The sequence below is a fragment of the Panthera onca genome, chromosome F1, assembly GCF_046562875.1.
Source record: "Panthera onca isolate mPanOnc1 chromosome F1, mPanOnc1 haplotype 2, whole genome shotgun sequence".
NCBI lineage: Eukaryota > Metazoa > Chordata > Mammalia > Carnivora > Felidae > Panthera > Panthera onca.
The window spans coordinates 68,275,478-68,299,606 of record NC_138355.1 but is presented as its reverse complement, the minus strand read 5'-3'; the positions used below and the strand labels follow the sequence as shown (position 1 = coordinate 68,299,606).

The following is a 24,129-nucleotide window of genomic DNA, read 5'->3' as shown; positions in this document are numbered from 1 at the left end:
ACCTCGTGAACTTTCCATAGCCCATTTTTTTTAAACGTTTTTATTTATTTTTGAGACAGAGAGAGACAGAACATGAGCAGGGGAGGGGCAGAGAGAGAGGGAGACACAGAATCTGAAGCAGGCTCCAGGCTCTGAGTTGTCTGCACAGAGCCCGATGCGGGGCTCGAACTCACGGACTGTGAGCCCTGAGCTGAAGTCAGATGCTTAACTGACAGAGTCACCCAGGTGCCCCTCCATGGCCCATTTTTACAGCCACCTCCTGGAACTTGTGTTCGCCTCCCTGAATCACTGCTCACCACCCGGAGGCATGAGAGTGTCTGAGCTCTGGGGCATAGGGCTATACTTTACTGTGGACATATTTCCAACATTTTCTTAGATAGATTCCGTTGCTGTCCCAACGTGGTTATTAATAGCATCCTTTCCTTCTCAAAAGGCCCCCCAACTTGTATACTAAATTAGGTGGTCACGCTCGCCACAGCGAAAGAATGTCTCTGCCGTGTGCCGTTACCTTGGTGATGTCATGTAGGTGCTTCCAGACCTTCTCCAGCACCTCCATCGTCAACCAGGTGTAAGGGCTGGAAGGCACGTCTAAGGCCTTAATCTGCTGGTCCAGCTCCAGCAAATAGTTGAAGTCCGACTGGGCCCCCACCAAGGAGGCCAGGAAGACCTCCTGGTCCTTCTGCAGTTTCCGTATCTCGTTCAGGGAAACGCAGTGCACAGGCTCTGACAGGTCCTCCTTGGCGTTCTCACACCAGTGGTTGAAAGCGGAAGCCTTGTGTGCAAATTCCATGAACAGCTCCTCAGCCTGCAGAAGAAAAAGTCACCTCCATCTTGCCCGATAAAACCCCTCAGCAAAAGAGAAGACTGAGGATGTAAAAAAGAAGAATGCCCATCTTCAAATATTAGGCGGGTCAGCAACTGTAGGAGGGCAGAATGGAAACCACCGAGCACCATGTGCTCAGCAGGCGGGCAGGCGAGTTCGAGGCCTGGCGCCCTGGTTGAGAGTAGCCGAGGCCTCCACCATCTGCACGTAAGGAGGCGGAAGGACTCTTAGCATTGTTTTAACTCCGAGAGTCCAAAAGAAGCGAGGGCCATTTTCAGCTATACGATTTCACAATTTGTTATTCTGAAGTCTGTGCTCCCGTTCTACCTGTCACACAGGGAACGTGCAAACATCAGTGTTACATGAATGCATGGATGAACGTTTGAATAAGCAAATCATTTATGGGCTAGGCCAGTCTATCCACCTCTCTCTGATGTCTCTTTGTCTGTACTGAGTTCTTTTCCTGCCTTCCTTCTAGAACTTGTTCAGGGCTCAGCTCGTGCTTGAAGCCCCTGCTTAAACCCAGCTCCCACCCTCTGGTCTGTACCCTTACTCCTACGTTACGTCTGGCGTTCTCCATATGCTCTCGATGACTCTGAATTCTCTGAATTTCTGAACAACAGAAATAGTATGGATTGTTCCAAACACTGGGTGATCAAAACTAGTTTTGAATTTAAAATGTATCATAGATTTGGGGCACCTGGGTGGCTCATTCAGTTGGCCATCCGACCCTTGATTTCGGCTCAGATCATGATCTCGCGTTATGGGATCAAGCCCCATGTCCAGCTCTGTGCTGACAGAGTGGAGCCTGCTTGGGATTTTCTCTCACTCCCTCTGCCCCTCCCGCATGCTCTCTCTCTCTCTCCTTCCCTCTAAAATACCCACATACATACATACGTACTCAGAAGTTTATACTTCCCAAGAGATTTATTTTAAGCTAATATGAAAATGAGTTTTCATCCCCAAATATGGAGGTTAAAGAGGAAAACATTGGCCTAAATGGAAGGGAGATTACGAACCATTACACCATTACATCTTACCCTGTACTCATTTGGGCAATGTATATGCTAAAAATAGACCAGTACAGAGAAATTGACTTGGCTCCTATACAGGAAATAAAAAAAAAAAAAAAAACCTATAAAGTATTTCGTATTATTTTTGTAATATTCTGGATCACCTGAGTATTTTACAAAGATTTTATAATCAGAAAATAAAATAGCAAATCTCTTTGCAGTTCAAAAATTAAGCTAAATAGAATCAGAAGGTAAAGCATCTTTCTATCTAGAATGCATATATGTGTGTAAAGTTGCCCCCAAATTGATTTAATTTTTCACTTAAGATTTATTTCTGTAGGTTCCATACCAACAGAGTAGTTAGCTAAGCATCCAGACTGACTGATTTTTGTCCGTGCGTCTGTTTCCTAATTCCCCTGCCTGTCTTAACTTGCTGCCCGGTATAATACTTATGGCCTAGGAGTGCTCAGTAATGTCACTGACCATCCTGACTTCCTTTTATTATTGGTATTTTTTATGATCAACATCCAATACCCTAGCGGCCACCACTAGAAAGAACATTTTCATCACTTATACCTACATAGAACTTAGTGGTTTGCGCTGCATTTTCAGATCCATTATCTCTTAATAGTCATAACAGACCAGCAGGAAACAGTCGTAATATGATCCAATTTCATAAATGGCGGAATCAAGGCTCAGAGATGTTAAGGGACATATACAAGGTCTCCCAGCCAAGAAAGATCAACACAAGGTGGGAACTCAGGTTTTACTGGTTGAGTGCTCCTTGTGTCTGGGCTAGAGAAAAGCCCAAGGACAGCCTTACCTCCCGCCTGTCAGTTTAGTTCTTTCAAACACTAGGACCTTTCACCCTTTGACCCACCTACTTCTTCTACTACATGTGCCTGGCTTCTCTCTCAAGTCAGCTGGACAACTGACAAGTCAGTCTTAAAAGAAACAAACAAACACACAAACAAACAAACAAACAAACAAACAAAAAACACAACCTATCAATCTAAAAAAAACCCCAGTAACTTCTTATTCAGTAAGAATGCCAGGGCGCCCAGGTGGCTCAGTTGGTTAAGTGTCCGACTTCAGCTCAGGTCATGATCTCATGGCTGGTGGGTTCGAGCCCTGCATCGGGCTCTGTGCTGATGGCTCGGAGCCTGGAGCCTGCTTTGGATTCTGTATCTCCCTCTCTCTCTCTCTCTCTCTCTCTGTCCCTTCCCTGCTCATACTCTGTCTCTCCGTCTCTTAAATAAACATTAAAAAAACTAACAAAAAATTAAAAAAATAAGAATGCCTTCCTGATCCTTTCCACGCACTCACTCCAATGTCTCTAGATTACCCAAACAGGGTTTCCAGTATCTATTTCTGGATTCCATGGCTAATAGAATATACAGATAGTGGACGACTGATTATGGCTCATCTCTCTCTCTCTCTCTCTCTCTTTTTTTTTTTTTTACCTTCTTTAGGGGAAGCTGCTTTTCCAGCAAGTTCTGTCTGTGGGCTGCAGAGGCTTCCAGCAGCTCCCCCCAGCGCCTCAGCAGGGCAGCATGGCGCTCCTCAATGGCTTTGGTCTGGCTGTGCTGAGCGGCCACCAGCTGGTCCTTGAGGTCAGTTATCTCCGACAGCCTGTCTTGCTGGAAGCTCTGTAGGCTGGCATCCAGCGTGTCCTGGGAAAGACCCAGACAGAAGCTGTGAGCGGAGATACAACCCAGATTCCCGGGGCCAGTCACACCTGGGTTCTACCAGATCTTTTATCATGGACAAGACAAGGTCTAGGAAAGGATTAGAGTGATGACCAAGCAGAAGGAGACGTAACTTCGAGACTTAAGTGAATGTCTGTGGTTGGAAGTATGGCTGAGTTTGAGTGGATGTGTGTTTTATAACCAGACCTTAGGGTAGGTGTAATATTAATATTAAGGGAATACGGGAGCATGGGACGATCTTCCGCATTTTTTGAGTCAAAACTAAATGCTTCCTCCAGCTCGCATCCTTTCTAAGACTCTTTTGCATCCTCTGTTAGGTTTTGTGTTCTGATTGGTAGCAGACAGCTCACTATCAGAGATCTTGGAGGTATACACACCGACAACAGACCTCTTGCGGGGCTCAGTTGGATCACGATTCATGGTGTGTGTGTGTGTGCGTGCGGTGTTGAAATCAACATCACAAAGTTCTGGATACTGAACTTCCAGATTTAATAGGGTGGCTTGCATATGATTAATTCTCCCTTTGAGAATAACTATAACTGCTGGATAAAAGCACAAAGCATCAGCTGTTTGAAAGAGAGCAGAATGCAACTCAGGTAACGACACCTCAAAGGATCAAAATTCTAGAGACGAGGAAACAGTATTAAGGTCAGAGTAATATTCTCTGTCACCTTTCCCTATGACGTGCAGGCTGCACAGGCCAAGAGGTTGAGGGCAACGCAGCTGCTCCGAGCTCTTGATAATCTCAGGAGGCTAAAGAGACAGTTTCTGGGGAATTGGGCAGCCAGGGTGGAAAACGAACTGCAGAAAAATAGGTTCGATATTCTGTCTGTTTTCTCCTCCAGGCGTCTACAGATTCCTAAACTGCACAGGCCAGGAGTCCTAGAAGCCCAGCAGAAACAGTAGCAGAAAGTCAAAGATGCTAAGTAGGCTCCTTGCTAATCTCACAGCGCTGAGTTGAAAACACAAAGCGGGGAAGCCCCCCTGAAAGGCGTTTACTTAAACCCTTGAAAGGCCTGAGTAAGAGCCAATGAAAAAAAGGCAAGTCCCCACCCCAAAAAATGAAATTATGTCTCATATCATTTCAGTCCCTGACCAAAAAGTAGGGGTTGGATGGGGGATGGAAGTGTTAAATCATAAACATAAGTAAATATTCATCAGTTACATTACTTTAAATGTATATAGACTCGGGGTGCCTGGGTGGCTCAGTCGGTTGGGCGTCTGATTTCGGCTCAGGTCATGATCTCATGGCTCGTGGACTCGAGCCCCGCATCAGGCCCTGTGCTGACAGCTCGGCGCCCGGAGCCTGCTTCGGATCCTGTGTCTCCCTCTCTCTCTTCCCCTCCCTCGCTCACGCTCGGTCTCTGTCTCTTTCTCAAAAATAAATAAACATGACAAAAATTTCAAGTGTAAATAGACTCACCCCTTCCAATAAAATGATCAAATTAGATAAATAAAGCAATCCTCACTGTGAAATTTATAGCAGACACATCTAAAATACAAAGATACTCTGCACTTCCATGTTTATTGCAAAATTGTTTGCATTCGCCAAGATACAGAAACAACCTGAATGTCCATCAACAAATAAACAAAGAAGATGTGATGTGATGTGATGTGTGTATAAAATGGAATATTATTCAGCCGCCAGATGGAAGGGAATCCCGCCACTTGTGACAATTTGGATGAAACTTGAGAGCGTACGTTAAGTGAAATAAGCTAGACAGAGAAAGACAAACGCCACTTGATATCACTCACAAGTGGGATACAGAAGAGCTGCACTTAGAGAAACAGAGCAGACTGGTAGTTGCCATGGGCTGGAGGGTGGGGAAGATGGGAGATACTGGTCATAGGATACAAACTTCCAACTAAATGATTGACTAGTTCTGGGCATCTCACGTAGAACACGATGATTACAGCTAATACTCCTGTGTTATACACCTAAAACTTGTTAAGAGAGTAGATCTGAAATGTTCTCAGAAGAGGCAATTATGTGATGGGAGGCAGGTGTCAGCTACAAGGGTAATCATTTTGCATTCTATACATGTATCAAATAAACAACAAAAATTATAAATATAAAGACATAAATGTAAAAAAGAAAACAACCAAAGGATAGAAATATGGACAGCAAACACTAAACAAACAAACAAACAAACAAACAAAAAAACACTGGTACTCTAGATTGTGAAAAAGTAGACTTTAAAGCAAGAAATGTTATTAGAAAGAACATTTCATAATAAAAAGGATTCAGTTCATCAAGATGACTCATAATTCTAAATGTCAACACAACCTTTAACTTAGCTTCAGAATGTATAGAAATAATGGAGCATTTAAGCAACATGATTAACAACCAAAACCTGACAGGTAACAAAAAACACTGGAAAGTACACATGCTTTTCAACTGGACATAGACTATTCACCAAAACAGACTATTTTCCGGATGTAAACGAAGCTTCTAAAATAATAGAGGGTGTGTTTTTAAAACAAAGTGGAATTAGACAAGATATAAATGTCAAAAAAGATAGTAAGAACATTTCCAAGTGTTGGGAAATTCAGCTAAATACAATAGGGGATAACCAATGGGTCAAATAAGAAATTAGAAATGACAGAAGCATTTTAACTGAGTGAAAATAACAAAAGTAACATATGAAATTGTGAGGTGCTGCTAAAACTTTACTTACAGGGAAATTCATATCCTTATATCAAAATATTAGAAAAGGAGTGGCTAAATATTTGATAATCTAAATAAATATCCACCTTGAGAATTTTTTAAGAAAGAAGTTAATCCCAAGGAAAGAAAAAGAAAATGAGAAAGATATAAAAAGGTATGAGTGGGATAATATCCAAAGATATAACAGAGAACAATAAAAAAAAAACCCCTAAAGTTGGTTTTCTGATAAAAATGATGCACACCCAGCAGCAGCAAGACTGAGGCGAGGGAGAGAGAGAAAAAAACTAGCAAGTTATGCATATGGGGAAGAAAAAGAGGAACAATATTGCAGGTCCTACAGACAGTAAAACCACAGAATTTGGGAATGGAATAATCCTAGTGTTCAGCTTCCGTGCACGTGGGCTGTGGTCACCATGGGCACCTGCCCACGAGCAGCCCTGTCCTTACCTGCTTTGCCAGGAGAGCAAGTGATGCAGCGAGGTCTGTATCATTGCCATTGGTCTTCAGACTTGCTTCCTTGTCAGCTAGAGAGCAAAGACGATTAATTAGAGGGGAAACACGGTTGCTCCTGAATCAGCTTTGGTAAGGAGAAAAGGAATATTCCCTACAAGCCATTAGACAACCTCCTGACTCCCGGAGTGAGTCATTTATTGGAATATGGGAGCAGTGGGGGGCTGATGGGTGGTCTCTCTGGACTTACGCAGTGCAGCCCTGACTGAAGCTGAGCTGGGACCAACACTTCTGGGTGGTTTGGAAAACAAAGGAAAATTGCAGATCAGGCATGAGTTAAAAACAATCAAACACGCTATTTTTTTTTAGAATGTTCTGCTATAGCTCTGCCCTTCTGAATAGCACATGCGAAATCACCAATTCCCCAAAAATGTGTTTTATGGAATTCTGGTCCTCAGTCACCCCTCAGCATGTTTGTGTGTGTGTGTGTGTGTGTGTGTGTGTGTGGCGGGGGGATGAATGTGTGTGTGTGTGTGTGTGTGTGTGTGTGTATGCACATGTGAGTGTAACTATGTCCAGAAAGGGTAGGAGTGAGTGATGAGGGAGCATCTCTTTTCTCACCGGAAGCGAGAAAACCGCAGAATCTTTCTACCGATGGAATTTACCAGCATTTCTCACACCCAAGGACCTTGGCCTTCACATGCCATACCTATCCAGGCCTCCACCACATCAGCCTTCCAGCTGAACTGCTGAAAGTCATAATCATCTTCCAATTGCAACTTCCAAGCAGCCATCGCCTTAGCCAGAGAAGGGATCTTTTCGGTCAGAGTCTGTATCTTGGTGGCTACCTTCTCCGTGCGCTGACTTTTCTCCTGAGACACCAAGATGGAGAAGAGAAGGAACAGATACACGTTGGTGGGTGTCCATGGCTAGAAGTTGAATTCTTCAGTCTGATAAAAAGGTGGCATCTCTCTCATTACAAATACGTAACTATTCTCCTCTGGGTCGACTGCAGTTATCGTGTTATTGTATTTTTCATCCGTGCCGGGATGGTTACTTCCACTCTAGCATTTAGGAGATCTTCTCGTGTGGGGCCACATGAGTGTGACTTTCTTAGCTGGAGTCCCCTCTGTTTAAGGATCTTTGTATAGTACTTAGATCAGTGAGAGTTTATAAAAACAAGCATTTGTACCAAAGAATGATTCTCAAATTACAAAGGGCTTTCAGTGTGGTCCTCTTCCCTAAAGGCGCACAAAGAACTTCTTTACGTTTTTACAATACTCTATAACCAAAGCACGCGATAAGATGTTTATAAATGTCTTACAGTGAGTAAGAGGGTCAACAGAGGATTTAAGGAAATCTGAGAGATATGCCTGTAAGAACTAGAAAAAAAGAATTTCCAAAAAACAGCGACTGAACAGATAATTATGTGCTCAGAACAAAAATAAGATAGCTAGGAAGAGATTATTAAAATTCAATGTGTGGGGGTGCCTGGGTGGCTCAGTCGGTTGGGCGTCCGACTTGGGCTCAGGTCATGATCTCATCGTTTGGGAGTTTGAGCCCCACATCGGGCTCTGTGCTGACAGCTCGGAGCCTGGAGCCTGCTTTGGATTCTGTGTCTCCCTCTCTCTCTGTCCCTCCCCGACTTGTGCTCTGTCTCTCTCTATCAAAAATAAATAAACGTAAAAATATTAAAAAAATAAAATAAAATAAAATTCAGTGTATGGTTTTAGCACTGCTCATGATTCTGTATTTGGACCAGTCCCTTTTGGAAAAATGATCTTGGCCTGGAATCCCTGAAGTACTCACCTTATTTAAAATATCTTCTCCTTGAGCACACACATCTTGCAGTCGGGTCTCATGGACAGCAAAGTCATTTTCCAATGCTTCGTGCTTCTTTAGCAAGCTCTGTGGAAATGAGTCCATGAGAATCGACAAATCCCAGCCTGGACAGTCTAACCCACCCATATTCTGACTCCCGTTGATGCAACTCACAGGAACGATTTGGCTACACTAGGGGGGCGTCCACTTTTTCCTACACAGTGCCACTAAATGCCTCCCCTAAAGCTCTCCACTTGCCAAAAAGGGCAATCCTACCAGAAAAGAAAGAAGTAAAAGAAGACAGTGACACTGTTTCTAACTTACTAGGGTGAACGTAGGTTTTTCTGGACTTTGGAATGAGAGTGTTGGTCAAGGTAATACACGCGGATTCCTCCATTTTGAAATGTACATAATTCCATGAAATGTTGTATCTCCCAGAAAAAGAATAAGTGTCATCCTATACTAAGAGTGGACATAAAGGCAGGTAAAGAAGGCCCTGAGCTGTTTTGAATCTCAGTCTTGAACTTCTCTGGGTCTAACTGCTGCTGGTAGGATGGGGAAAGGAGTGTGGACAAAGCCCAGAAGCAGTGAGTCTCCTCCTTCTTTGTATTCTCCCGAGTGTTTTCCAGACAAGGCAGCCCTGCCCACCACCACCCTCCATCCACGAGGGCCTGGGCTGGCTCGGCTGCCTCCTCCTGGTCCTGTCCCCAAAGCACCTGCCCACTTTTCCTTCTATACCACATACTAGGCTGGGCCAACAGGAAGAAATGGATTTTGTGTGACTAACACGCTTTTTAACTGCCACATTTTGCAAACAAAAGAATTTCAGGATATAAGGTGTTCTTAGGCACGGTTATTTCTTTAAATACAAGATGCACTGCATGATATTGGATGACTGTATATTTCATCTTTATGCAGAAACTGTACATGGAGATTGGATACGGATCCACAATATAAGATAGACTGATTTAGCCGTGTTTTATGTACACACAATATATGAAATAAAGTCCCTTTAACCCCATCTCCTTCTGTTTCCAATCTCTTTTCTGTGTTTCCCCTTGGACCCTCTGGACAGCTCAGGTGCCTCACATCTAATTCATGCTTCCTTTAAATAAAGTCTAGGTGTCCCTCCTTCAAATACATTCCTAAGTCCTAAGTAGCCTCCTCAATGTTGTGTTAAAAGTTGATAAGGCCAAAGCTTAAAACCTAACTTTAAATATATCTTTTATGGTTCTTGTAGTTGTAAGAAGTTGATCAGAAATATCTTCTCTTCTCCTCGCATGTTAAACAAAGAGAGAATATGAGATTGGGGGCAGGAAATCTAAATCCAACGACAGGTAGGCAACTCTCTTTTCTTATATTTGCCAATCTATACGGGTCCAAGAACCCCCAAACTCAGAGGACCAATTGTTCTCTTGATAAAAGATGACACAGAAAGGCTAGGTGGATAGGCATCTTAAGGTAATGGTGAAGATTATTAGCAATAAATCCGCATAAAAATCTATTCCTGGAATTTGTATGTTACTGCAAAGACTTTTCATTAAAACGATTATTAGCAATAAATCCGCATAAAAATCTATTCCTGGAATTTGTATGTTACTGCAAAGACTTTTCATTAAAACGAGTCTTTGAATGTGATGGTCTAAGTGTACCTATCGAAAGATCAAGATTGGCTGAATGGCTTTAAAAATGTGACCCAGCTATATGTGGTCTACAAAAGCCGCACTTCAAATAGAATAGCATGAGTGGGCGTGAAAGTGACAGGCTGGCCGGGAGGGACACCTGCGGAACAAAGAGCCACTGGACAGTCACAGGCACAAAGATGAACCGCGCCCGATGCCTCATCTCAGACGACAGTGAACTCAAAACAGCTAATGGACCTAAAATGAACACGTAAATCTCTAAAGTTCTAGAAAAAGACATAGCGGCTTTTCATGATCTTGGGCGAGGCCAAACGTTTGCATTTTTGACACAGAAGCACAGAAGGTCAACAGTTAAAGCAAACAAACATTACGCTGAAGAAAATAAGGCAGCAAATAAGCACACAAAAAACTAGCCATCAGGGAAATGAATATTGAAACCACAAGGAGATACACCACACTCCTATCAGATTGTGTAAAATAAAAATGGTGACGGTACCAAATCTTGGCAAGAATGTGCTGGAAGGCACCATCACTCACACGCTGCCAGCGAGTGGGTAAGAAGGTACGGCCGCTCTGGAAACAGTTGAACACTTTTATAGTTTTATGCATATATACTTTTTTTTACAGAACCAAATATGCAGTGATCCTACAGCAATTCGATTCCTGGACATTTATGCCCAAGGAAGGAAGACTCACGTTTACATGGAAGCCTCTGCATGGATATCGATAGCAGCTTTACTCGTAACAGCTCCAAAGTGGAAACGACCCAGACACCCTTCAACAGGTGACATCCACGCCATGACATACCACCCGGCAATAGCACTGAATGAACTGTTGTCACACACAACCTGAGCGAGTCACCAGGGAACGACGCTGTGCGAGAGGCCAACTGCCCAAAGTTACGGACTGTATGAGTTCATCTATGCAACATTCTTCATACGTCCAAAATTACAGAGGCGTAGAGTAGATTAGGGGTTGCCTGGGGTTAAGGGGGGGGCAGAGGGAGGAGGGTGTTCTGCAAGATGGTGACAGTGACGTGCTGCCTCTTGACCCTGTCAGTGTCGAAGTGCCGGCAGGTGTTACCACGGGAGGAAACTGAGTAAAGTGCCCATAGGACCGCTCTGTATTACTTCTTACAACTGCACGGGTACCTACAGTTCTCCAAACGTAAGGTTTGATTTTAAAAAGCAAAGCCTTGGGAATGTTTGATACGAAAGCTTAAACCACTCGTACATGTGCAGTGTGTGCACATGTCCCAGAAGACGTTTCAAACGAGAGGAGTTAGTGGTGGGGATTTCATGCCACGTGCAGGTTTTAAGTTTTCCATCGCCAGTGTGAGCCTTCCCTTATGTCATCACGTAAGAGTGAATGAATCTCCACAGAGACTTCTCGGTAAATCCCTAAGTTTTAAGGCTACTAGGCGGAGACCTCAAGGTCCCAAGAATATCATTATCTTATGATCACCTTCTCAAAAGCTCTAAAACTCCATCTTAACTCAAGATCACATGGACCTCTTGGTCATTTCTTGATTGGAAAACTCAATACTGTATTCACAAGGGTGTCTCTAAATTATAGAACTAGTCCACCTGCCAGGTCGCCCTTCTAAAATTTGATTTTCTGGAAACTGCAACCAGTGGCCAGGCATGAGAATGTTTCCAGTTACGCGTAACATTAGTATTTGAGGGAATCTTTAGGAAACCTACCTCTGTGAGGGAAGGCCTATAAGCATGAAAGACTGAACTCACGAATCATGGGATTGAGACTTGAGTCCTGTCTTCACACCCGATTGATTCTGTGATCTTGGGCAAGTTGCTTGCATCCTCGGACCTTGATTGAGTTCGAGCCCCGCGTCGGGCTCTGTGCTGACTGCTCAGAGCCTGGAGCCTGTTTCAGATTCTGTGTCTCCCTCTCTCTCTGACCCTACCCCGTTCATGCTCTGTCTCTCTCTGTCTCAAAAATAAATACACGTTAAAAAAAAAATTAAAAAAAAAAAATAAATAAAAAAATAAAATTGGCAGGAGTACCCATATTTCCGTCATCGCTTCCTCCCACCAGGAGAACGATTCTTTTCATGGATGAAAATGTTGACTACTTAAGAAAAGATTTAAATCAGGGGCATCTGGGTGGCTCAGTCGGTCAAGCGTCCGACTGTGGATTTTCTGCTCGGCTCATGATCTCACAGTTCATGAGATTGAGCCCCGCGTTGGGCTTTGTGCTGACAGCATAGAGCCTGCTTGGGACTCTCTCTCTGTCTCTGTCTCTGTCTCTCTCAAAATAAATAAATATGCTTTCTAAAAAAAGAAAGAAAATATTCAAATCCAAGGGAAGAAAATCGATCGTTCAGCCTGTTACTCACCTGAGTAGTGGCCAGTGTGTCCCCAGAACCCCCTCGGGCAACCATAGCTTCCTTTTCACTGATCCAAGCTTCTTCCTCCTCAGCATTCTCCATGAACTTCAGGTATTCTAGGGATTCTTCCAGTCGGAGCCCTCTGCAACAGGGCAGTGAACCCCAGTGAGGATGGGGAGAAGTCAGCACGCGGGGGACTATACTGAGCAGCACAGCCGCACGAGGCAGACGCACAGGACAATCTGATCTGAGCTCCTGTGAACAGGGGGAGGCCCTGACCCCAGAGGTCCTGTTCTGTGGCATCTCCTGCTCCCTGGGAGTCTTTGCTGCTGGGAGGGAGCTTCGTCCAAACACGAGTGCCCAGCTGGAGAACAGCGCCAGTGAGCTAAGGTCTCTTTCTATTCTGTGTGCTGCCTCTTATATAGTGAAGACACCTCAAAAAGCTAGATGTTTCCTTCTACTCCCCAGCAAGACACATCTTCTTACCGCCAACAGGTATGGAATTATAGGCAGAAGTTATTTGCTTTGGCCATCTGGCTAAAAGGGAGGAAATCTACCCCTCGTTCTTTGCTTCCTAGGGGCTGCACAAAGCGCCAAGCCTGGGAGCGGGGTGGGTCATACAAAGTAAAACAGACCCGGGGGCCACGGCCCAGTGAGAAGGATGGCTGGCATGTGGGGACAACCACGATAGCCGTGAGCGCAGGAGCCGGCGGGTGGCGAGGCCATGGCGGTGGCAGCCGACTGGCCTCTTCCCCGGGGCAAAAGGGGGCAAGCTGAGTGGAACACTGACATCTGGACAGGGACTTTGAAGATCAATAGAGACGGGGGGCTGGGGAGAGCAGCCAATGCTAAGCCCAATACCAACAATCCAGGAAGACAACGGCCTCCGTCCGATCCCCAACTCACCGAGTGCCGGCCAACTCTTTGAGCTTCTCCCATTGTTGAAAAAGATGAGTCAGGCGCTCCTGGATCTCCTCTCGCCCCACAGCAGCCTTGTCTCCCAGCCTCTCTGCCGCATCCAGAATGTTCTGAAGGACACACCCCCGTGTCACACTACTCCACGGTCTCTCTCTCCCTCTGTCTCCATTTAGTCATCGTTCCCCCCAACAAGGTACCCAGCCCTTCCGACCCTCCACATCATTTACAATCTCCAGTGCTCGCACCAGGCTACACTCCATGACCCGCTTTCTGGATTATTCACGGTCGCAGGGTGACCCTGCTGCCGAGCCAGACACAGACTTGTCTCCTTCCCTTATGGCTCGGCTCAAGTACAGTTTTCCCAGAGGTCCCAGCCTGCATCCTAACACCAGCAACAGTGCCTGGGGTGTTGAAAGTGCCCCTTCCAGGGGAAAACATGGGTCTCCGCACAGACCCCTTCTGTCCCTAGGGGGCAACAGGCAGAGGAGGGAAGAACACCTGTGAACTCCATGCACAGCTCTCTGTGTGCCCGCAGGCCACCTCCGCGTGAGGCAGCCTCACCCCGCTTGTCTGCGGCACGAGGGAGGGCTTGAGATCGCCTCCACTCTTCCTACCTGGATGGTGGGTTCGTGTGCCTGCAGCTCCCCTGCCAGGCGCTTGTGCTTCCTCAGCAGGTTCTGAACGCCCTGCAGGTCCCTGCCATAGTCCTGGGAGCTCACTTGTAACAGCTTCTCCCTGGGACCAAGGAAGGAAACCCCAAATGCAGTTTAGACGTGTGAGGCCATCCGAGAGCGAGGGTTTTCTAAGAGTGGGTGTGTGGCTGGGGGGTGAGGAGGTGGTAAATTCCGGTAGCCACAAAGGTATTTGGTGCCAGAGGCTTTCTGCCAAGCTCCCGACTTAATCCAAACACCAAGGAAAGTAACATACTGGGGGCACCTGGGGGGCTCGGTTGGTTAAGTGTCTGACTCTCTTGATTTCGGCTCAGGTCATGATCTCATGGTTCGTGAGATCAAGCATCTGACTCTGTGCTGACAGGGCAGAGTCTGCTTGGGATCCTCTCTCTCTCTCTCTCTCTCTCTCTCTCTCTCTCTCTCTCCCCTCTCCCCGCTTGTGTGCTGTCTCTCAAAACAAGTAAATAAACATTAAAAAAATAACATACTGATCCCCACCGTACCCACAGCTGTAAGAGCCTTCCCTTTCATTCCCTTGCCTGCCTACTGGCACACCTTTTCTTCTTTGCTCAAGAACATATGCTAATGATTGGTTTTCAAAAACATTAATACACACATATCAATGAAGCCATGCACATACATGACTTTCATGGCTTTATTATTTTTGTCTACTAATATCAATAGTGAACTTAGGTAGAATGGGTGTAAAAAGTTGATACCATAGGAGCCATGGCAGTTGGGTTGCTTCCAAGTGTGCAATGTTTGAACATTGCCACAAAGCACAAGACAGGGCTACGTAGACAAGATCATATTATCTCATTGCTTCTAAAGCTTTCTAAGATGTCCTCCATGCTGCCCTATATACAACACTTCCCTCTAAGTCATTGATTACCAGCGAGAATCAACAGGTTTGTACGAGAGGAGCACGAGGAGGCAGGTTAAATGGGAAGTCGGGAAAATAATTTGATTTACTAAGATTTCCCCAAGTGTACTTTTTACAATGAAAGCAGAATTAGTAACGAACCCATGGCAGGTCCTGTGTCCAGTTCAGTGGCACCTTCGAGTCACAGGATAAACGGGGAATAAGGACAAGGATGTCGCCAGCTGAGTAAGCTGTAAAGGCCCAGCTGTCTCATTCTGACATCGCACACACTGTGAACCCTCTAGAACAAACACACAAGGTTTCTTAATTTTGTTCCCAGAGTGTACGTGAATTGCTCCCTACTTCTCCAAGCCTGCCTCCTTCTGCCTGCATCCAGTGAGGGAATTTGAGAAAAAGAAAACCAGTGTTAAATTTAGGCTAAGGCAGACATGATTAAGAAGTACTATCAACTTTGAGAAACAATGACGCGTTTCATTTCAGCAGCAAATGGGAACCTGTTTAACAGATTATCTATTCTCCTGGATCATTCACACAGTGTGAGTTGGTAGTACATACTCTATCCACGATTCCTCATCGTCTAGATCCTGGAAGAACTGGAACAAGGCATAGGCCTCTTTCAGCGTCTCGTGGTGTGCAGCCGCTAAGTTCCGGACATTCAGGAAGCGTTCATTGACATTATCCCTTTGCTCCACAATCTGGTCAACATTGAAAGTCCCACTGGAGAGCAGACGAGTTGCTGATTCATTCAGGTCCTTGAGAGCATCCTAGAAAGTGCAGGGGCGCTCAGTGAACGGAACCCCACAGGCTTTGAGTACATTCTGGATTTCAACTACCACTGGTTCGTGTTCGAGGACTGGGTGGAACAGATTGCTTTCGAAGATAATTTGATGATACGCCCTTTTAACTCAGATGGGATAAGGGTAAAGACAGTAACAAGACTATGTTCCTTAAACCGTACGTTTTGCCTGCTGGTGTTCTGCTTTGCATTTTCCTCCTCTCCCCAACTGGAAAATGAGTGTGAGTAAGTGTGTCTCCAAAGAGGACTGTCCTCTTCACGGTAGTCCTGGATTTGGCAGATGGATCCATAGGAGTATTCAAGAACAGCTACGCGACCATAAAGTCCCTAGGCTGGCCACATTGGGAACACACCCAGCCTGTTCTGCCTGTTTTTCTGCCCTTCTAGCGATGTCGATGTCGTGGGGGAATATCATCGAGTCCTAAAGATCTGAACTTAGAAAGCATTTGACTTCTTGCCCTTCCTGTGCATATCTCTGCCGCGAAATAAAATCGATAATATAAAATTCTTCAGTATGAGCAGTGTCCTGGTGGCTCAGTCGGCCAAGCTTCCGACATCGGCTCAGGTCCTGATCTCACAGTCCGTGGGTTTGAGCCCCACGTTGGGGTCTGTGCTGACAACTCAGAGCCTGAAGCCCCTTTTGGATTCAATCTCTCTCTCTCTCTCTCTCTCTCTCTCTGCCCCTCCCCCTCCACGCCCTGTCTCTCTCTCCTTCAAAAATAAATAAACATTAACAAAATTTTTTTAAATTCTTCAGTATGAAATTAATACCTGCCAACCTGTTTATCGTTGCTCCCAAGACACATATCTGCTTGATACTGGAATGCACTGGAATTCTCCATGGAAATTCCAGAGTGCATATTTAATTCAACTTCATTGCACCTGATGTCCCCTTCTCATCTTTTTGCCCTCTGTAATTATGTAAAATAAACTTGCAGTTTCTTTCCAAGACAGATCGAATATGAGCTTTGGAAGATAGTGAGTTTATATGCGTGCATCGTTCAAAGGTAGACACGATAACTTTAGGCCCCTCTTTCTGGAGCCTTAGAATCTACAGTTTCATGATAATTGGTTAGTAGTGATCATTGCCACAGCTCTGCAGCTCATGAATTTGACCTGACGGTAATGACTGCTGGCTGAGGACACTAGTCAGTTTTGGTCAGGTTTGCCAAGAAAGCGTTCCCCAACAGCCTCCTGAGATGAGGGAAGAAAGACAGAAGCATTTGCATTCAGCTAACAGGACTGAGATTCCAACACCACCTACCTCTCGGGCCGACATCTCCGTTTCCAACAGCTGATGTTTCTTGAGCAAGTTTCCGGCTGAAGCCAAATCCCTGGCCTGATCTTTCATGGCCAGCAGTGTCTCTGCCTGGAAATAAAGGGATATGCAGCGAAGCTTCCAGATGAAGCCTGTCCTTAGGGAGAACAACATTAGCAAACATGTCCCCCAACTTTCCCCAAGAGAGTCAAGTTAAATCCATTTAACTGGCAACATTTACTAAGCTCCCGTGCCCCCGCCCTTCCAGGTGCAATTACCTCTGAGAGCCAGAACTTAAAGTCCTGGATGCTTGTGTTGAACCTCTGTTGGCGACTCGCCTCATCGAGCTTCTGTCCTTTGTCAGCTGTTTTCTCAAGCAGGTAGTCCCACTGTCTCTGCACTTCCTGAAGTTGTTTCTGACCCAAAGAAATCTGGGGGTTACTATGGTCTTTAGGATCCTGAGTCCTGTGACAATGTGGAAGGCTTCGGTAGGGGGCTAGGAGTTAGGGCTTAGCCAAAGTTGGCCGGCACTGGAGGGCCATTTTAAGCCAGTCGTGCTCAATCTGGGTAAAGAACAGCAGGTGCTGGGAGGAAGTCTGAAGAAAGGGCCCTGGGTTGCTCCCACAGACTGATGCCTAAGTGGCAAAACCCTCGGCAGGAAGGATAGAAGACGCTAAGCCAGCACGATATCACTTGGGCATTAAGTCTGAGGCTTTCTCGGAGCCCTAGGTCCTGGCTTTGATGAAAGTGGTAAGGTCTGAGCCTCACGGTTTTCTCACTTCTTTTGTGTGGCAGCGGAGGGAAGACCGGTAACCACAGAACACGCTCCACATTCCTACCCACAGAAACTCTGAAGCGGGAAGAGGCTTCTCCTCATGTGCCTTTTAGCCCAAACCATCCTGAGCAGAACCCTTACCCTCACGGTTTCTTCATTGCCATCACATGCCTGCCGCTCAATCAGAGAGTTCCCCAAGGTGAGGACTCCCTTCACCTGCTCAGTTCGGCCGTTGACCTCATTTTCAAAGGCCTTGTGCTTCAGGTATTTCCTCTGAAAGGAAATCAGAAACTAAATCACCCTGGAATCTAGGGAAGTGAGATAGATACATTCTGGGTAAAAGAAAAGAGTGAATGTGCCGTCATAACTAAGGTGGTGACTTCTGAAGGACTCACCCCTTCACGTTAGACTCAGATGCCCCTGAGGGCAGGGCAGGGATCTCAACCATTAGGAAGAGTTGAGTGTTAGGGAGATACCCTGCATCCAGAAATCTGGGGATGCCAGAGTTTTCCAAGATTCCCATTTCGAACTTGCCTGAATGTTGGTGGGATCTTTGTAGGATTCATCACAGGCCGTGGGCAGCATATCACCGATCCATTCCTCCAGATCCTCGAGGTCGCGGTAGAATTGTTTGAGGTCAGCATAGTCACCAAGTTTTGTCTGCTCAGCAACCAGTAGTTCTTTGAGAGCCTTCCATCTGGAGGAGGAGGCTAGGTCGCTCTGTGCCCTCGACCCTCGAGGGCAAATGCCCAAGTGATATCAAGCTTTGATGCCATACCCACTGATCTTGCCATTTGCCAAACTGTGCCTTCTCCTTTCATTATTTATAGACTGAAGGAGGAAGAGACTTCTCCTCAGGTGCCTTTTGGCCCCCACCATCCTGAGCAGAACCCTTACCTTCATGCTTTCTTCACTGCCATCACATGCCTGCCACTCCATCAGAAGAGTTCCCCAAGTTGAGGACTCCCTCCACCTGCTCAGCTCGGCCATTGACCTCATTTTCAAAGGTCATATATTATTATATATTACCCGTTTTATTATATTGATAGGCTTAGTTGTCACAGAATCTCATTATTTTCAAATATGAGATACAGTGGTTAAATCAGGTAATTTTTTTTGTTTTAAGTTACCTTCCATGACTTTAATTCTGTGACTCTCGATCAGAAAGGCTTCCAAGTGTCAAGACAGTTTCAGGCATTTAGAAATGAGAAGGACTCAGAGTGTGACCCCCATCCTCCATGCTAGCCAAGAGGTCCCTTCGTTCCATTTTCCTTAGCTCACAAAACACTTGCTCAGGCCTGACCTGTCCAGCACCCGTTGTAACCGAGCAGCAATCTCTTCCTTGGCATAGTGGTCATCAGCAATGAGCCGCTCCGCAACATTACCTAGCTCCGTGGTCTTCTCGTCCTGGACAGAGGAGAAGAAAAAAGCCCAGATGCCTAGAGATTAGACCTCCGGGGCAATCACAGACTCCTTCCTAGAAAAGAACAGAGACACCCTCTGTGGCTTCACACGGTGGGGGGGAACCAGAGCCAGAGGGTACATGACTGCCACGAAGGTGGATTTAAACTCAACAGGAAGACAAACATTACGAATGACACTAAGATGGGCTCTTTAGTACTGAGCTCCCTTAAAGAACAGACTCCTCCCATGGCCATCGTAGAAAGTGAGTCCTGCATTGGCTGAGATGTTGGGGTAAACAGTACTTAAAGTCACTTCCAATGCTAAAAGTTAGGTTTTAAAAGGCCGGGCTGGCAGTAAGACGTTCCGATGTCGTGTGTGACCTGGGTAAGACTAAGCCACGGTATCAAGTTGCCCTATCTACCTCATAGGTTTCTGTAAGAAGCAAACGGGAATTAAAATATTTCTAAAGAAATAAGTCATACAGAGAAAGACAGACATGATACGTTTCACTCTTATGTGGATCCCGAGAAACTTAACAGAAGACCATGGGGGAGGGGAAGGAAAAAAAAAAAGTTAGAGAGGGAGGGAGTCAAATCATAAGAGACTCTTAAAAACTGAATAAACTGAGGGTTGATGGGGGAAGGGTGGGAGGGAGGGGAGGGTGGGGGATGGGCATTGAGGAAGGCATCTGCTGGGATGAGCACTGGCTGTTGTATGGAAACCAATTGGACAATAAATTTCATAAAAAAATATTTCCAAAGCATGAAACGACATGTATGTATTGGTATTTCTGATATTATTACTAACATTTATTATTGGAACTCTTAGATTGGTTGTTATTACCTGGGCATTGATTGCTTTCTCCAAATCATCCCGTTTCTTCATCAAGGCCTCCAGACTGTCTAAGGGGCCCGCTCCCTCTGACCTCAGGAAATTCTCTCGTGCCATCATCCAGCTCTCGGCCTGATCACAGCTCCCATGGAACAACTACGGGGAATTAAAGTAGAGGTTATATTTAATTCAGGGCGCCAAGGACAGAATCTATCCCTCTCCTACGACACTGTTATAAGAGATGCCGTAAGGGGTGCTTATAGTCTCCCAAGAAACATTCATACCATGAATCTTACCTATACTGGACATTTCACTCTTCCCTGAAACCACATCTTATGTTTTCAAATAAGCTATAGTGTATATTTATATAGGCTCCATTCTCAGGGTGAGGTTTCCCATATGGTGTGCCTGGTGGATGCTGGCTGGTTATTTCTTTCAGACTGTCATAAACACTACCCTCACGGTCGTCAATGACCCTCTCGTACATTCCCTCACTGGCTATAATCACTCCCTCTTCTTCAGCCTCAAAATATTCATACATTTTGTTTTAGTAAGAATCATCTTACTGTGCTAGAATCGGCTGTCTACATGTCTAATTTCACTGTTTAAGAAAAGGGACGTTATCTTACTAATCTTTCTGTTTCCGGGGTTTCGCACACAGTAGCGTAAGAATAAGAATCATCAACCAAACTCTCAATCAATGAATACATTATAATAATAATCGCCCCATCCCATGCCAAGAGCTGACCCCCCTTTTGTTTGGCTCTTCTAACAGGGATCAGAGCAGAGAACACCACAATGATGAGAATACAGGGGCAGATAGTCAAGGAACGTCCTTGTGCTTATGGGATGGTAAGTCCGGTGAAATGAGCATGTGGAGTAACCATGCACACTAGCATAGAAGGAATGGTCTGAGGCTCTCCTGCTAAACGGTGTGAAGTTTGCTTTACCTGCAACTCCAGACATTGATGCAGCATCTTCTTGCGTTGATCCCAAGCTTTCTCCAAGTCACCTTTCTCTTGCCTGACCGCTTCAAGCTTTTCTTGAATTTCAGGGCTGTCATGGTGCCCACTTCTTACAAGTTCTCCGCCGAATTCCTCTAAGGCCTGGAAGGTGGGAGCCTCAGCCTCCATGTCAGCATAATGCCCCTGTGTTGGAAAACGGAAGAGACTGGTGACGCCAGTGACATCTCATCAGAGTCGTAAGATGAGGGAAGGTCGGGAGGTCATGTGGTCGGTGGCTATGGCTTTTGTAGCCCCTACCGAGTGTCGCTCCAGCAGGATCTCTGTGCCAGTTAAATCCTCAGCCAGCTCCTCTGATGATACCATGCCACCAATGCCACTCATCCAGTTCTCTAGGTCCCTAGAGAAACAGACATATTGGGATTGACAGGACGACCATGCAGCTTGTTACAGGGCTATCTGTCCTTGGCTTTTTCCTCTCTAGAAAACATTTCTAGAGTAACACTTTCCATCTGTCTTTCTCTGCTTCGTGGGCCCTCTGCAAACAGCCCTTTCACTGTTTGACTTAATAATGGCAATCCCCCATGTTTGAAAACGTCTTTGCATGTATTATCTCTTTCAGGTCTTGCAATAATCCTGTACAGGATTCCGGGAACTGTTTTGTTGTCAGTTTGGAGATGAGGAGGCCAGCCTAGAGAATGTAAGTGATGTTCTTATGCAGTATGAGCGAAACAGACATCTGGACTGGAACCCAGACACTCGAATCCTGGACCGACACATATTCCATTACCCGTAACGATTCTTGTCCCTAAAAAGTGGATTCTTCAGTTTAAAGATCAATCTTTTATGGAATCTCAAGGAAGGCATGTCTTTGCTTTTACTTTATTCCTAAAAGAATCTAGTACGTGCTCTGCCAGCATGCACACGCACACACACACACACACACACACACACACACACACACACTCCATGCTGTCGATGAGACCCGGGCCCATTTCTTACTCCAATAGCAGTCAAGAGGTATGACAAGGAGAGCTAAAGTCCATCACCCCAGAGAGTAATGTCAAGTAATAACGTCCTGACTAGCAACACTGCGTGATGCCCAAATTAAGCATCACATAGAGGGCGTCCTTCCTCTTGTGGGAGAAACAGCAAACATCCACTCTGAGGCAGAAGGGTCTTTTCTCTTGTAAACTCATGTATTCACTTAGTCAAACAACTAGGGTTCACTGGGTGCTCATTAAGTACCAAACATTGCAGAAGAGACATATTTGTGTCTCCAAGGAGCTCACACTGTAGACTGAAAGAAAACAAACAAACAAACAAACAAACAAAACACAGAGGCTAATACCTATTTTTTCAAAAACAGCCTGAAAAGCAAAAGGGTCATAAAGAAGTAGAATCAGGTCAGAGTTGTTTGGACAAGGGGGATATTATTTCTGCATATTGAAGAGTAAGATTTCGTAAAGAGAAGGAGGCAGCATTTGACTTGGAATCTGAAGTCAGAGCAGAATCTGTATATACACAGAGCTATGAGTACATATATGATTGTGGGGGGCATCTATGGATGCTATTTGTTTATATTGTATGAAAAATGATAGCTTTCCAGAGAACCTGAATTGGAGAGGGGATTGCCAAGTGCAACTGCAACTATCTACCAAAACTTGCCTCCTTTTTTTTTTTTTTTCCAAAAGTATTACATTGTGTCTAAGACTTTCTGGATCCTCAATTCCCAACACTCCTCCCAGGAGACTGATGAGATGGGGCAGAATGTGGAAACTGTTTCACAGATAGAGTATATATTTGCTCAATTATGATAACGTCTAGACTCTCTAGCAAGGTGATGGAAATTCTCTAAGATTCTATCTCAACATGTCTAAGCTTATGTCTTGATACTTGTCTTGACCCCTCTGACATGCGAACCACTGCGCCAGCTGCCCCCGCTTCATGAACATGGTACACCTTTCCTATCTTTGTGCCTTTGTTTGCTAGTTCCATGCATTTGTTAGGATGCGTGTTTGGGCTGTGTTGTGTTCTACCATGGTTATCTGTGCTCCTCTGTCCTTTCTAGTAGAAATAAAACATCCATATTCTACAGCTGCTGACATAGCTCCCTGTATACCGTCCATGCTCTAGGCTTACTTGATTTACCTAGATGGTGTCACATTCCTTCCAACTTTGGTATCCTATGGCTTGAACTACCAAGCTGGAGCTTTTTGTCTTGCCAGAGGTGTGATCTGGATGTGGACATACCCTCCAAACCAGCCATGAAGAACACCTATACTCAGACTGCTCCTAGAAGGTCTATGTAGAGACCAAACATGGAAACCGCCCACCCCACTTGGCATAGTCTGCCTCTGGAGCTTTACCTGGCTTTGTTGAGGAATGTGTAGAATTGCCGGGCCTCATTTAAGTCATGCTTACGGTCCTCCGTGCACCCTAGAAGGTCATCCCACGTCTCCTTCAGCTCCATTCCCTGGTTCTGCAGATCACCAGCGGCATCTGGGTGGGACTCACTGAGCCGTTCTGCCGTCTCCCTCAACATGGTCACCTGAGGAGGTGCAAGGACTGAATCTCAGCAAAATAACACTTCTGAGCCCTGGCCATGTCCACTCCTCAAATAGACGTCAGTGAGGTACAAGAACATCTTACTACTTCATAAAATAATGCCAACCCTTTGGGTACACACAATAACTCCCAGAAGCAGTCAAACTCGACATTATCACCCTTCTTTTTAAGATAAGAAGGTGTCAGTTAAGTGATTCTGCTGGTCAGTGGCAACATCAGTTAGGAGCCCCCAAGGGTCCTGACTTTTAATGTGAAGGTCTTTTTAATATGGACATTTTCTGTGCTCTTTTTGCTCTGCACGATAATACCAAGCCACATGATGCCCTGTGTTATTCCAGTGCGCATCTGGCAAGTTCCGGGGCTTTTTTTAGAGTGGAGGGGGATTATGTGCTGTCAGTTCCTCACAAAGGGAACGGGAATATGATTGGCCCAGGCTATCCTGGGTGTGGCCATTTCCCCCTCTGTCTGAGGCTGTGGGCCTTCTGTATGGTCTAGGCACCTGGAACCCACTACAGAGGTACTTGGACAGTACAGGACTACAGGACAGTGCAATATGCTTTTCCCTCTGTGTTCATGGTCCTGGGCATGT

At 45.4% G+C, this 24,129-nt stretch overlaps 1 protein-coding gene across 5 annotated transcripts in view; it reads right to left on the bottom strand.

Annotated features, from left to right (window-relative positions):
* SPTA1 (spectrin alpha, erythrocytic 1) overlaps positions 1-24,129 on the bottom strand; it is a 65,400-nt gene that overhangs the window by 6,743 nt on the left and 34,528 nt on the right. For 3 of the 5 annotated variants that reach the window (XM_078441285.2, XM_078441287.2, XM_078441286.2), the window contains 18 exons: positions 23,342-23,523; positions 21,273-21,372; positions 20,961-21,158; positions 20,023-20,166; positions 19,079-19,182; positions 18,310-18,472; positions 17,917-18,048; positions 17,279-17,416; positions 17,007-17,111; positions 15,502-15,710; positions 14,007-14,127; positions 13,381-13,502; positions 12,484-12,616; positions 8,473-8,571; positions 7,373-7,535; positions 6,661-6,737; positions 3,300-3,509; positions 509-805 (listed from right to left, as the gene is read on the bottom strand). In XM_078441285.2, the coding sequence (XP_078297411.2) occupies positions 509-805; positions 3,300-3,509; positions 6,661-6,737; positions 7,373-7,535; positions 8,473-8,571; positions 12,484-12,616; positions 13,381-13,502; positions 14,007-14,127; positions 15,502-15,710; positions 17,007-17,111; positions 17,279-17,416; positions 17,917-18,048; positions 18,310-18,472; positions 19,079-19,182; positions 20,023-20,166; positions 20,961-21,158; positions 21,273-21,372; positions 23,342-23,523 (2,697 nt within the window). Of the gene's footprint in view, positions 1-508; positions 806-860; positions 1,151-3,299; positions 3,510-6,660; positions 6,738-7,372; positions 7,536-8,472; positions 8,572-12,483; positions 12,617-13,380; positions 13,503-14,006; positions 14,128-15,501; positions 15,711-17,006; positions 17,112-17,278; positions 17,417-17,916; positions 18,049-18,309; positions 18,473-19,078; positions 19,183-20,022; positions 20,167-20,960; positions 21,159-21,272; positions 21,373-23,341; positions 23,524-24,129 lie in introns of those variants that run through there. The other 2 variants (XM_078441289.2, XM_078441288.2) reach the window with 2 other exon arrangements.